Source organism: Oncorhynchus keta, chromosome 8 (assembly GCF_023373465.1).
Source record: "Oncorhynchus keta strain PuntledgeMale-10-30-2019 chromosome 8, Oket_V2, whole genome shotgun sequence".
Classification (NCBI taxonomy): Eukaryota; Metazoa; Chordata; class Actinopteri; order Salmoniformes; family Salmonidae; genus Oncorhynchus; species Oncorhynchus keta.
The window spans coordinates 46,797,848-46,813,482 of NC_068428.1; the positions used below are offsets into that span (position 1 = coordinate 46,797,848).

The window sequence follows — 15,635 nt, forward strand, 5'->3', positions numbered from 1 at the left end:
GACCACCACAGGAAGGGAAAACCCAGAGTTACCTGTCTCTCATGAGGACCACCACAGGAAGGGAAAACCCAGAGTTACCTGTCTCTCATGAGGACCGCCACAGGAAAGGAAGACCCAGAGTTACCTGTCTCTCATGAGGACTGCCACAGGAAGGAAAACCCAGAGTTACCTGTCTCTCATGAGGACCGCCACAGGAAGGGAAAACCCAGAGTTACCTGTCTCTCATGAGGACCGCCACAGGAAGGAAAACCCAGAGTTACCTGTCTCTCATGAGGACCGCCACAGGAAGGGAAAACCCAGAGTTACCTGTCTCTCATGAGGACCGCCACAGGAAGGGAAAACCCAGAGTTACCTGTCTCTCATGAGGACCGCCACAGGAAAGGAAAACCCAGAGTTACCTGTCTCTCATGAGGACCGCCACAGGAAGGGAAAACCCAGAGTTACCTGTCTCTCATGAGGACCGCCACAGGAAGGGAAAACCCAGAGTTACCTGTCTCTCATGAGGACCGCCACAGGAAGGAAAACCCAGAGTTACCTGTCTCTCATGAGGACCGCCACAGGAAAGGAAAACCCAGAGTTACCTGTCTCTCATGAGGACTGCCACAGGAAGGGAAAACCCAGAGTTACCTGTCTCTCATGAGGACCGCCACAGGAAGGAAAACCCAGAGTTACCTGTCTCTCATGAGGACCGCCACAGGAAGGGAAAACCCAGAGTTACCTGTCTCTCATGAGGACCGCCACAGGAAGGGAAGACCCAGAGTTACCTGTCTCTCATGAGGACCGCCACAGGAAGGGAAAACCCAGAGTTACCTGTCTCTCATGAGGACCGCCACAGGAAGGAAAACCCAGAGTTACCTGTCTCTCATGAGGACCGCCACAGGAAAGGAAGACCCAGAGTTACCTGTCTCTCATGAGGACCGCCACAGGAAAGGAAGACCCAGAGTTACCTGTCTCTCATGAGGACCGCCACAGGAAAGGAAGACCCAGAGTTACCTGTCTCTCATGAGGACCGCCACAGGAAAGGAAGACCCAGAGTTACCTGTCTCTCATGAGGACCGCCACAGGAAAGGAAGACCCAGAGTTACCTGTCTCTCATGAGGACCGCCACAGGAAAGGAAGACCCAGAGTTACCTGTCTCTCATGAGGACCGCCACAGGAAAGGAAGACCCAGAGTTACCTGTCTCTCATGAGGACCGCCACAGGAAAGGAAGACCCAGAGTTACCTGTCTCTCATGAGGACCGCCACAGGAAAGGAAGACCCAGAGTTACCTGTCTCTCATGAGGACGGCCACAGGAAAGGACGACCCAGAGTTACCTGTCTCTCATGAGGACCGCCACAGGAAAGGACGACCCAGAGTTACCTGTCTCTCATGAGGACCGCCACAGGAAAGACCCAGAGTTACCTGTCTCTCATGAGGACGGCCACAGGAAAGGACGACCCAGAGTTACCTGTCTCTCATGAGGACCGCCACAGGAAAGGACGACCCAGAGTTACCTGTCTCTCATGAGGACGGCCACAGGAAAGGACGACCCAGAGTTACCTGTCTCTCATGAGGACCGCCACAGGAAAGGACGACCCAGAGTTACCTCTGATGCAGAGGATAAGTTCATTAGAGTTACCTGTCTCTCATGAGGACCGCCACAGGAAAGACCCAGAGTTACCTCTGCTGCAGAGGATAAATTCATTAGAGTTAACTGGGTCTCATGAGGACCGCCACAGGAAAGGAAGACCAGAGTTACCTCTGCTGCAGAGGATAAATTCATTAGAGTTAACTGGCTCTCATGAGGACTGCCACAGGAAGGGAAGACCCAGAGTTACCTCTGCTGCATAGGATAAATTCATTAGAGTTTACCAGCCTCAGAAATTGCAGCCCAAACAAATGCTTCCCAGAGTTCAAGTAACAGACACATCTCAACATCAACTGTTCAGAGGAGACAGTGTGAATCAGGCCTTCATGGTCGAATTGCTGCAATGAAACCACTACTGAAGGACACCAACAAGAAGAGACTTGATTGGGCCAAGAAACATGAGCAATGGACATTAGACCGGTGGAGATCTTTCCTTGGTCTGATGAGTCCAAATGAGATTTGTGTTTCCAACCGCCGTGTCTTTGTGAGACGCAGAGTAGGTGAACGGATGATCTTTGCATGTGTGGTTCCCACCGTGAAGCATGGAGGAGGAGGTGGAGGTGTGGGGGTGCTTTGCTGGTGACACTGTCTGTGATTTATTTATAATTCAAGGCACACTTAACCAGCATGGCTGCCACAGCATTCTGCAGCAATACGCCGTCCCATCTGGTTTGTGCTTAGTGGGACTATCATTTGTTTTTCAACAGAACAATGACCCAACACACCTCCAGACTGTGTAAGGGCTATTTGACCAAGAAGGAGAGTGATGGAGTGCTGCATCAGATGACCTGGCCTCCACAATCACCTGACTTCAAACCAATTGCGAGGGTTTGGGATGAGATGGAATGCAGAGTGAAAGAAATGCAGCCAACAAGTGCTCAGCATATGTGGGAACTCCTTCAAGACTGTCAGAAAAACATTCCAGGTGAAGCTGGTTGAGAGAATGCCAGAGTGTGCAAAGCTGTCATCAAGACAAAGGGTGGCTACTTTGAAGAATCTCAAATATATTTTGATTTGTTTAACACTTTCTTGGTTACTACATGATTTCATAGTTTTGATTTCTTCACTATTATTCTACAATGTAGAAAATAGTAAACATTTCAAATAAACCTTGAAATGCACTATTGGTTAAGGGCTTGTAAGTAAGCGTTTCATGCTAAAGTCTACACTTGATGTACTCGCCGCAATTGGCAAATAAAGTATGATTTGATTTGAATGAGTAGGTGTGTCCAAACTTTTTACTGGTACTGTAAAAAAAAAAACAAAAAAAAAAATATATATCTATATATATATAAAATATTATATACACACATACATACACAAAAAATCAAAAAACAAACAAAAACAAATCACCCAGAAAAACTAGAACTGTTTCTGAATTCTGTTCCAGCAATACGGTGCATTGAAACTAAAAGCAGATTTACCTCGCTCTGTGGAGACCCTCGGAATCTCAAGAGTTAACCAATCCTGTCAACGGGTTAGGCAACTCAGGTGTCCCACCCTGTCAACAGGTTAGGCAACTCAGGTGTCCCACCCTGTCAACAGGTTAGGCAACTCAGGTGTCCCACCCTGTCAACAGGTTAGGTAACTCAGGTGTCCCACCCTGTCAACAGGTTAGGCAACTCAGGTGTCCCACCCTGTCAACAGGTTAGGTAACTCAGGTGTCCCACCCTGTCAACAGGTTAGGTAACTCAGGTGTCCCACCCTGTCAACAGGTTAGGTAACTCAGGTGTCCCACCCTGTCAACAGGTTAGGTAACTCAGGTGTCCCACCCTGTCAACAGGTTAGGCAACTCAGGTGTCCCACCCTGTCAACAGGTTAGGTAACTCAGGTGTCCCACCCTGTCAACAGGTTAGGTAACTCAGGTGTCCCACCCTGTCAACAGGTTAGGTAACTCAGGTGTCCCACCCTGTCAACAGGTTAGGTAACTCAGGTGTCCCACCCTGTCAACAGGTTAGGCAACTCAGGTGTCCCACCCTGTCAACAGGTTAGGCAACTCAGGTGTCCCACCCTGTCAACAGGTTAGGCAACTCAGGTGTCCCACCCTGTCAACAGGTTAGGTAACTCAGGTGTCCCACCCTGTCAACAGGTTAGGCAACTCAGGTGTCCCACCCTGTCAACAGGTTAGGTAACTCAGGTGTCCCACCCTGTCAACAGGTTAGGTAACTCAGGTGTCCCACCCTGTCAACAGGTTAGGTAACTCAGGTGTCCCACCCTGTCAACAGGTTAGGTAACTCAGGTGTCCCACCCTGTCAACAGGTTAGGTAACTCAGGTGTCCCACCCTGTCAACAGGTTAGGTAACTCAGGTGTCCCCACCCTGTCAACAGGTTAGGTAATTCAGGTGTCCCACCCTGTCAACAGGTTAGGTAACTCAGGTGTCTGTACTTTAACAGCCAAGGTCCTATTCTAAATTCAAATCTGCAGCTGATGGACCTCATGAGCTGGACTGGTCTGACTGGTCTGACTGGTCTCTGTATTTTGATATGAAATCCACATCACCCACTAAACGAACTTATCATTTTTTGCGGGTTTCAAGCTAGTAATGTATAAATATTTATCTTTAAAATGTAATTATGACATAGCCAATGAATATTTAGCACCATTTTGGATTTCACCCCCCCATCTCATAACCAAATGGTTTTGACCGTTTAGAAGTTTGAACGGAGTGAGGAAGTCTCCCCCCCCCCCCGCAGTGGTTTTACCCAATCATCTTCCAGAGGACACGATCATATTTCTCACCAGAAACGGATTCGTGGCAAAAGAAGCAGATCCCATACACCGTGTAGGTCTAACTGAAGGAGAAGGGGTGGGGTGGGCGGATGGAGGGAAGGGGAGGTGGTGTGCGCCGGTTTCTCTGTCCTCCCACGCCAGGCCTATGAGGGATGGGCCGGCGACCCTTCTCCACTCATCAGGGACAGACAGCTGGGCCGAGCGGCTCTGATCCATACACCACGGCTATCGCCAGATTTATTATCAGGACAGGACAATGAGGCCACAGTCACATAATTAACCAACCTTCCCAATATTGGCCAGACATTATTGGAAAATGGCCAGTACTGCTGGCTTCTTATTATTTATTTTTTTTAAATACAAAAAAACATTTGTCAGTCTTTCAACTGACCTGGGACCAACAGGCAAATTGGGGGAATTCAGAATAGACTGAAGGCCGTCTGCATTGAGGATGGACTGATATAATTCAGAATAGAAGACAGTTCTCATTAATTAATTAATCAACAATTAACATCATCGCTAACGGCAACACAAAGTGGAGAGACAAGCGCGCGCGCACACACACACACACACACACACACACACACACACACACACACACACACACACACACACACACACACACACACACACACACACACACACACACACACACACACACACACACACACACACAAGAAAGTTGGAGGTAAATATTATATCACTGATGCATTTTTGTCTTATGAACACGAGCAAAAAAATAAAAATAAAAACGTTCTGGATTCAGTGAGTCCACGTTCTGGATTCAGTGAGTCCACGTTCTGGATAAAGCAGATTTTATAGGGTCCTTATTAGCGCACTATATAGCGAATAAGTTTTCATTTAGGACGGGCCTCTACCGACCTGGCCTCGGCTCTAGGAGGGGTCACGGGGAGGAGACGGTGGTGGTGTTGCCGGTGAGTTGTAGGGTTAGATGTAGATACGGGCTGGTTAGGGTTTCAGTCACAACGGGACATCTGTATTGCAGATGGCTTTATAACAACATGACTTATTGGGACTATATAGGGTCTTACCTCTTCCTGGGCCTCGGCTATGCGCTTCGTCCCCCTCGTCCCAAAGATACAGGCCAGGTCTGTCTGGCTGCGGCTGGACAGGTCCTTCCCTAGAAGGAGCAGGTCAGGGTTAGATACAAAGAGACAGAGATACACAGAGAGACAGAGAGACAGACAGAGACAGAGGTGTTTTATAAGGCTGAGGTATTACAGAAAGAGAGAGAGGAGAGGTGTTTTATAAGGATGAGGTATTACAGACAGAGAGAGAGGTGTTTTATAAGGCTGAGGTATTACAGACAGAGAGAGAGGAGAGGTGTTTTATAAGGCTGAGGTATTACAGACAGAGAGAGAGAGAGGTGTTTTATAAGGCTGAGGTATTACAGACAGAGAGAGAGAGGAGAGGTGTTTTATAAGGCTGAGGTATTACAGACAGAGAGAGGGGTGTTTTATAAGGCTGAGGTATTACAGACAGAGAGAGGAGAGGTGTTTTATAAGGCTGAGGTATTACAGACAGAGAGAGGAGAGGTGTTTTATAAGGCTGAGGTATTACAGACAGAGAGAGAGAGAGGTGTTTTATAAGGCTGAGGTATTACAGACAGAGAGAGAGGAGAGGTGTTTTATAAGGCTGAGGTATTACAGACAGAGAGAGAGGTGTTTTATAAGGATGAGGTATTACAGACAGAGAGAGGAGAGGTGTTTTATAAGGCGGAGGTATTACAGACAGAGAGAGGTTTTATAAGGTGTTTTATAAGGCTGAGGTATACAGACAGAGAGATTACAGAGAGGAGGTGTTTTATAAGGCTGAGGTATTACAGACAGAGAGAGAGGAGAGGTGTTTTATAAGGCTGAGGTATTACAGACAGAGAGAGAGGAGAGGTGTTTTATAAGGCTGAGGTATTACAGACAGAGAGAGAGGAGAGGTGTTTTATAAGGCTGAGGTATTACAGACAGAGAGGAGAGGTGTTTTATAAGGCTGAGGTATTACAGACAGAGAGAGGTGTTTTATAAGGCTGAGGTATTACAGACAGAGAGAGAGGAGAGGTGTTTTATAAGGCTGAGGTATTACAGACAGAGAGAGGTGTTTTATAAGGCTGAGGTATTACAGACAGAGAGAGAGGAGAGGTGTTTTATAAGGCTGAGGTATTACAGACAGAGAGGAGAGGTGTTTTATAAGGCTGAGGTATTACAGACAGAGAGAGAGTGTTTTATAAGGCTGAGGTATTACAGACAGAGAGAGGTGTTTTATAAGGCTGAGGTATTACAGACAGAGAGAGAGGTGTTTTATAAGGCTGAGGTATTACAGACAGAGAGAGGTGTTTTATAAGGCTGAGGTATTACAGACAGAGAGAGAGAGAGGTGTTTTATAAGGCTGAGGTATTACAGACAGAGAGAGGTGTTTTATAAGGCTGAGGTATTACAGACAGAGAGGAGAGGTGTTTTATAAGGCTGAGGTATTACAGACAGAGAGGAGAAGTGTTTTATAAGGCTGAGGTATTACAGACAGAGAGAGAGGAGAGGTGTTTTATAAGGCTGAGGTATTACAGACAGAGAGAGAGGTGTTTTATAAGGATGAGGTATTACAGACAGAGAGAGAGGAGAGGTGTTTTATAAGGCTGAGGTATTACAGACAGAGAGAGAGGTGTGTTATACATTTCATATGCATATACGTCTACCAGGGCCATTATTCTAGATATTTAGTCTTGACTTCTGACTCCCTTCCCTCCACAGTGTCTTGTTTTGCTAAAAAGGCGTTTGAGAAAAACACAAGTCAAATATAGATGCTACAGGCTGCATTCTCGTTGATACGGCCAGATCCTTTCCTGTTGTCAGGAAAACACGGACGACATTCCTCCCCCCCCTTTACCTCACCTGGCTTGGGAGCGCCGCCTGTCGTCACTCAGTACCTACTTCCTGTTTTCTCTCCTCTAGCCTCCATCTGACACCCTACTTCCTACATAAGTGCACATAACCCATAGGGGATCTTGTCAAAACAAGTGCACTACGTAGAGAATAGTGTGCCATTTTCATTTTCGTAGGCCACTCTTACGTCAAATCAGGAGCTACTTCCTATTTTCTGTCTGGTCCATCTGGCATGTCCATTTACAGCCCCCCCCCTTACACGACCCTACCTAATATAACCAGACCCTAATCTCTCCACCAGGCCCCCGAACGCTCCCAAATGGCACCCTAACCTCTGCATAGTGCACTATAGAGTCAAAAGAAGTACACTGTGTAGAGAATAGGCTAGCATTTGGAATATAAACCCCGTTTACTCCCGTTGTGCTCCTAATATAGGAAGGCCGTGCTCCTGATCGATAAAAGCAGGGAGATGGATAGGATGAGGACAGATTGGGAATGCGTCCACAGTAGTACCACGTTCCAAATATATCGTGCTTTTACTTTTCATCAGATCAGAACCATTATTAATCAGTGCACTACAAAAGGAATAGGGTGCCATTTTGTACATAGCATGGGATGCTCTCCCATAGCGCCCCCCCCCCCCTGACCTTTCACCCCAGTTCTTAAAGAAGAAACTCATTAACCCTCAGACAGAGATGGAAGAACGATCACACAATTCTTCCAACATGCTGTTGTTTCCTCCTCAGTCCTCAGGACAACCTCGTTGACCCCAGATGAACCATCAGAGTTTACCCTCCTCTTCCTCTTCCTCCTGTCTGATGAACAGTTTAACCAGTTGTTCCACGCTTGGCAACGATTTAATTTAACCGTTTAGTAATTAAGAATTGAGGCTGTGTTACCTAACCACCTGTTAGTTGGCTCAATCCATGAGTGCCCGCACACACACACACACACACACACACACACACACACACACACACACACACACACACACACACACACACACACACACACACACACACTAAGCTTAACAGCAGCTAGAATGTTGACCCGAGTGTGTTGCCATGGCCACCTGAGGGACGCTCTCCTGTCACTGGCTGGACCACATGCTCCTCCTACAAAACACCCCCTCTCTGAAACGTGATAGGTCCATTCCGAACCTGCCTGCTTGAATTTATGCTTGATGGGTATGTTACTGGCTGCATCAAGCTGTCTCACTACAGAAACAGGAGACAGACTAGTGTCCTGTCCAGGGGGTGTCCTGGTACATCAAGCTGTCTCACTACAGAAACAGGAGACAGACTAGTGTCCTGTCCAGGGGGTGTCCTGGTACATCAAGCTGTCTCACTACAGAAACAGGAGACAGACTAGTGTCCTGTCCAGGGGGTGTCCTGGTACATCAAGCTGTCTCACTACAGAAACAGGAGATTGGCTCATATGGGCTGCTGTGGCTCAGACAAGGCTACTAGGGGTTGGGGACAGAGCTGGACCAATCACAGACATAGCTTGCACCAAATGGCACCCAAATACCTATTTAGTGCAGTACTTTGACAAGGGCCAAGAGAGAATATGGTGCTATTTGGGATGCTCAGTCAGTTTGGATCGCCACGACGATCGCCAAAATGATCCAGACATCGAGCCACACCTCTTTGCATGTTACCGGTTTCTCCTTGCCTGTGGAAGCATCCTCTTGTCAGGGGTTTGAAGCATTGCCAGCTTAATGTTAAGGCTAGGTAATGGATTAGGAAGAGTTGAGCTGTTTATATCTGAAGTTGAAAAGGTTGCCACTTCCTTCCTGCCTTCCTGTCTGCCTTCCTTCCTGTCTGCCTTCCTTCCTGTCTGCCTTCCTTCCTGTCTGCCTGCCTTCCTTCCTGTCTGCCTGCCTGCCTTCCTGTCTGTCTGTCTGCCTGCCTTCCTGTCTGTCTGCCTGCCTTCCTGTCTGCCTGCCTGCCTTCCTGTCTGCCTGCCTTCCTGTCTGTCTGCCTTCCTTCCTTCCTGTCTGCCTGTCTGCCTGCCTTCCTGTCTGTCTGCCTGCCTTCCTGTCTGTCTGCCTGCCTTCCTGTCTGCCTGCTTTCCTTCCTTCCTTCATGTCTGTCTGTCTGTCTACCTTCATGTCTGTCTGCCTACCTTCATGTCTGTCTGTCTGTCTGTCTACCTTCATGTCTGTCTGCCCACCTTCATGTCTGTCTGTCTGCCTACCTTCATGTCTGTCTGTCTGCCTACCTTCATGTCTGTCTGTCTGCCTACCTTCATGTCTGTCTGCCCACCTTCATGTCTGTCTGTCTGCCTACCTTCATGTCTGTCTGCCCACCTTCATGTCTGTCTGCCTACCTTCATGTCTGTCTGCCCACCTTCATGTCTGTCTGTCTGCCTACCTTCATGTCTGTCTGCCTACCATCATGTCTGTCTGTCTGTCTACCTTCATGTCTGTCTGCCCACCTTCATGTCTGTCTGCCTACCTTCATGTCTGTCTGTCTGCCTACCTTCATGTCTGTCTGTCTGCCTGCCTTCATGTCTGTCTGTCTGTCTGCCTACCTTCATGTCTGTCTGTCTGCCTACCTTCATGTCTGTCTGTCTGCCTACCTTCATGTCTGTCTGTCTGCCTACCTTCATGTCTGTCGGTGCCTGTCTACCTTCATGTCTGTCTGTCTGCCCACCTTCGTGTCTGTCTGCCTGCCTTCGTGTCTGTCTGCCTGCCTTCGTGTCTGTCCATCTGTCAGGTGCTACATCCTGTCTGTCAGGTGCTACATCCTGTCTGTCAGGTGCTACATCCTGTCTGTCAGGTGCTACATCTACAGTAACAGGTCTTCTATGGAAGTATTCATTGGGCAAATGGCACTCTATTCCCTGTATAGAGCACTACATATGACATGAGCCCTATTCCCTATATAGAGCACTACATTCGACATGAGCCCTATTCCCTATATAGAGCACTACATATGACATGAGCCCTATTCCCTATATAGAGCACTACATATGACACGAGCCCTATTCCCTATATAGAGCACTACATATGACACGAGCCCTATTCCCTATATAGAGCACTACATGACCCCTATTCCCTTTATAGAGCACTAAATTTGACCAGGGCCCTATTCCCTGTATAGAGCACTACATTTGACCAGGGCCCTATTCCCTATATAGAGCACTACTTTAGACCAGGGCCCTATTCCCTATATAGAGCACTACATTTGACATGAGCCCTATTCCCTATATAGAGCACTACTATAGACCAGAGCCCTATTCCCCATATAGAGCACTACAAGACCCCTATTCCCTATATAGAGCACTACATTTGACATGAGCCCTATTCCCTATATAGAGCACTACAATAGACCAGAGCCCTATTCCCTATATAGAGCACTACATTTGACATGAGCCCTATTCCCTATATAGAGCACTACATTTGACATGAGCCCTATTCCCTATATAGAGCACTACATGACCCCTATTCCCTATATAGAGCACTACTTTAGACCAGAGCCCTATTCCCTATATAGAGCACTACATTTGACATGAGCCCTATGGGATTTCAGGACCCCTATGGCGACGGACTGGTCGTTGAACGGAGAGACGGATTGGTCGGGGCGTTGAACGGAGAGACGGACTGGTTTTTTACAATGGAAAGCTATGTAATTCCAGCTCCCAGACTGCAATTCCTATGGCTTCCACTAGATGTCAACAGTATCTGTTCATTGTTTCAGGCTTGTTTCTTCAAAAATGAGTTTTAAAGATGTTTTGGTACAAAGACAGAGGACATGCGCTGACTAATTTTACTTTTCTATTTAACATACTTCTTTCCGTATGAAATATTATAGTTAATTGACATTTTTTAGGATACCTGAGGATTAGATAGAAACGTAGTTTGACTTGTTTGAACAAAGTTTAGCGGTAGCTTTTCCGACTCTGCATGTTGAACGAGTGGATTAGTGAAATCGATGGCGCCAAGTAAACATTTTGGGATATAAAGAAGGATTTTACCTAACAACCGTTCATGTTGTAGCTGGGACCCTTTGGATTGCAAACCAAGTGATTTATTTAAATCGCCATTTGTGATTTTATGAAGCCTGTGCTGGTTGAAAAATATGTTGATGTGGAGCGCCGTCCTCAAATAAAGGTTAAATAAAAAAATAAAAAATAAAAAAAAATAAAAAAAACAGTCCATAATAAATTGCTATCTGGGTCAGTTGGGCATCATTTGAAAGCTTGTTCCACTGCCAACATGACTAGCTAAGTTATAAAATACAATTTCACAATACAATTTCGGGAAACATCAATTGCGATGCGCATAGAAAGGTCCAGGTCAATCAAATGTATTTATATAGCCCTTCTTACATCAGCTGATATCTCAAAGTGCTGTACAGAAACCCAGCCTAAAACCCCAAACAGCAAAGCAATGCAGATGTAGAAGCACGGTGGCTAGGAAAAACTCCCTAGAAAGGCCAGAACCTAGGAAGAAACCTAGAGAGGAACCAGGCTAGGAGGTGTCCAGAAGCACGGTCGCTAGGAAAAACTCCCTAGAAAGGCCAGAACCTAGGAAGAAACCTAGAGAGGAACCAGGCTAGGAGGTGTCCAGAAGCACGGTGGCTAGGAAAAACTCCCTAGAAAGGCCAGAACCTAGGAAGAAACCTAGAGAGGAACCAGGCTAGGAGGTTTTTGGCTGCCAAAACTGCACATTCTGGCTTTTCACCCAATAAATATTTGATTTTTTCTTCATCTTTTATAGTTTCAAATTCTTTGTATTGAATTATAATTTTGGGAAAGAAATATTCTCTTAGGTCTGAGTATTTATCACAGTGTAATAGGAAATGCAGCTCTGTCTCTACCTCTCCCCTGTAGCAGAGTGAGCACAGCCTGTCCTCTCTGGGCAGCCAGGTTTGTCTGTGACGACCGGTCTCTATAGCCAGCCTGTCCTCTCTGGGCAGCCAGGTTTGTCTGTGACGACCGGTCTCCATAGCCAGCCTGTCCTCTCTGGGCAGCCAGGTTTGTCTGTGACGACCGGTCTCCATAGCCAGCCTGTCCTCTCTGGGCAGCCAGGTTTGTCTGTGACGACCGGTCTCTATAGCCAGACTGTCCTCTCTGGGCAGCTCGGTTTGTCTGTGACGACCGGTCTCTATAGCCAGACTGTCCTCTCTGGGCAGCCAGGTTTGTCTGTGACGACCGGTCTCTATAGCCAGACTGTCCTCCCTGGGTAGCCAGGTTTGTCTGTGACGACCGGTCTCCATAGCCAGCCTGTCCTTTCTGGGTAGCCAGGTTTGTCTGTGACGACCGGTCTCTATAGCCAGACTGTCCTCTCTGGGCAGCCAGGTTTGTCTGTGACGACCGGTCTCTATAGCCAGACTGTCCTCTCTGGGCAGCCAGGTTTGTCTGTGACGACCGGTCTCCATAGCCAGCCTGTCCTCCCTGGGTAGCCAGGTTTGTCTGTGACGACCGGTCTCTATAGCCAGACTGTCCTCTCTGGGCAGCCAGGTTTGTCTGTGACGACCGGTCTCTATAGCCAGACTGTCCTCTCTGGGCAGCCAGGTTTGTCTGTGACGACCGGTCTCTATAGCCAGACTGTCCTCTCTGGGCAGCCAGGTTTGTCTGTGACGACCGGTCTCTATAGCCAGCCTGTCCTCTCTGGGTAGCCAGGTTTGTCTGTGACGACCGGTCTCTATAGCCAGACTGTCCTCTCTGGGCAGCCAGGTTTGTCTGTGACGACCGGTCTCTATAGCCAGACTGTCCTCTCTGGGCAGCCAGGTTTGTCTGTGACGACCGGTCTCTATAGCCAGACTGCCCTCTCTGGGCAGCCAGGTTTGTCTGTGACGACCGGTCTCTATAGCCAGACTCTCTGAGTCTGTACCAAGTCAGTGTTCCTCAGTTTTCTATCAGTCACAGTGGTCAGATAGTCTGCCACCATGTACTGTCTGTTTAGAGACAAATAGCATTGAAGTTTACTTTGATTTTTTGTGGTCTCTCTCATCACCATACTTGTGCAGATATATGCATTGTGATTCTCATGATTCTATATGCATTGTGATTATCATGATTCTATATGCATTGTGATTCTCATGATTCTATATGCATTGTGATTCTCATGATTCTATATGCATTGTGATTCTCATGATTCTATATGGTTCTATTCTATGCATTGTGATTCTCATGATTCTATATGTAGTGTGATTCTCATGATTCTATGTGTAGTGTGATTCTCATGATTCTATGTGTAGTGTGATTCTCATGATTCTATGTGTATTGTGATTCTCATGATTCTATATGCATTGTGATTCTCATGATTCTATATGTAGAGTGATTCTCATGATTCTATATGTAGAGTGATTCTCATGATTCTATATGCATTGTGATTCTCATGATTGTATATGCATTGTGATTCTCATGATTCTATATGCATTGTGATTATCATGATTCTATATGCATTGTGATTCTCATGATTCTATATGCAGTGTGATTCTCATGGTTCTATATGCATTGTGATTCTATATATATATATGATTCCCATGATTCTATATAGTGATTCTTGTGATTCTATATGCATTGTGATTCTTGTGATTCTATATGCATTGTGATTCTCATGATTCTAAATGCATTGTGATTCTCATGATTCTATATGCATTGTGATTGTATATGCATTGTGATTCTTGTGATTCTATATGCAGTGTGATTCTCATGATTCTATATGCATTGTGATTCTCTGATTCTATATGCAGTGTGATTCTCATGGTTCTATATGCATTGTGATTCTATATGTAGTAGTGATTCTATATTCTATATGCATTGTGATTCTTGTGATTCTATATGCATTGTGATTCTCATGATTCTATATGCATGTGATTCTCATGATTCTATATGCAGTGTGATTCTTGTGTGATTCTATATGCAGTGTGATTCTCGTGATTCTATATGCAGTGTGATTCTCGTGATTCTATATGAATTGTGATTCCATATGCATTGTGATTCTATATGTAGTGTGATTCTTTTCTATATGTAGTGTGATTCTCGTGATTCTATATGCATTGTGATTCTCGTGATTCTATATGCAGTGTGATTCTCGTGATTCTATATGCAGTGTGATTCTCGTGATTCTATATGCAGTGTGATTCTCGTGATTCTATATGATTCCATATGAATTGTGATTCCATATGCATTGTGATTCTATATGTAGTGTGATTCTATATGTAGTGTGATTCTCGTGATTCTATATGCATTGTGATTCTCGTGATTCTATATGCAGTGTGATTCTCGTGATTCTATATGCATTGTGATTCTATGCATTGTGATTCTATATGCAGTGTGATTCTCGTGATTCTATATGCAGTGTGATTCTCGTGATTCTATATGAATTGTGATTCCATATGCATTGTGATTCTATATGTAGTGTGATTCTATATGTAGTGTGATTCTCGTGATTCTATGCAGTCATGCATTGTGATTCTATATGTAGTGTGATTCTATATGTAGTGTGATTCTATATGCAGTGTGATTCTATATGTATTGTGATTCTATATGTGATTCTATATGTAGTGTGATTCTATATGTAGTGTGATTCTATATGTAGTGTGATTCTCGTGATTCTATATGCAGTGTGATTCTACATGTGATTCTATATGCATTGTGATTCTCGTGATTCTATATGCAGTGTGATTCTCGTGATTCTATATGCAGTGTGATTCTCGTGATTCTATATGAATTGATTCTATATGATTCCATATGCATTGTGATTCTATATGTAGTGTGATTCTATATGTAGTGTGATTCTCGTGATTCTACATGCATTGTGATTCTATATGTAGTGTGATTCTATATGTAGTGTGATTCTATATGCAGTGTGATTCTATATGCAGTGTGATTCTCGTGATTCTATATGCAGTGTGATTCTCGTGATTCTATATGAATTGTGATTCCATATGCATTGTGATTCTATATGTAGTGTGATTCTATATGTAGTGTGATTCTCGTGATTCTATATGCATTGTGATTCTATATGCATTGTGATTATATATGTAGTGTGATTCTATATATAGTGATTCTCATGATTCTATATGCATTGTGATTCTATATGCATTGTGATTCTCGTGATTCTATATGTATTGTGATTCTATATGCATTGTGATTCTATATGTAGTGTGATTCTTGTGATTCTATATGCAGTGTGATTCTCGTGATTCTATATGTAGAGTGATTCTATATGTAGAGTGATTCTATATGCAGTGTGATTCTATATGTAGAGTGATTCTATATGTAGAGTGATTCTATATGCAGTGTGATTCAATATGTAGTGTGATTCTCGTGATTCTATATGTAGTGTGATTCTCGTGATTCTATATGTAGTGTGATTCTATATGTAGTGTGATTCTATATGTAGTGTGATTCTATATGTAGTGTGA

The 15,635-nt window shown here is 45.1% G+C and overlaps 1 protein-coding gene across 1 annotated transcript in view; it reads right to left on the reverse strand.

The window, feature by feature from the left end:
• The window catches only part of pinx1 (PIN2 (TERF1) interacting telomerase inhibitor 1), a 100,600-nt gene that overhangs the window by 60,076 nt on the left and 24,889 nt on the right, over positions 1-15,635 (reverse strand). Inside the window, exon 6 of the mRNA XM_052524589.1 lies at positions 5,413-5,501. Within this exon, the coding sequence (XP_052380549.1) occupies positions 5,413-5,501 (89 nt within the window). The remainder of the gene's footprint in view (positions 1-5,412; positions 5,502-15,635) is intronic.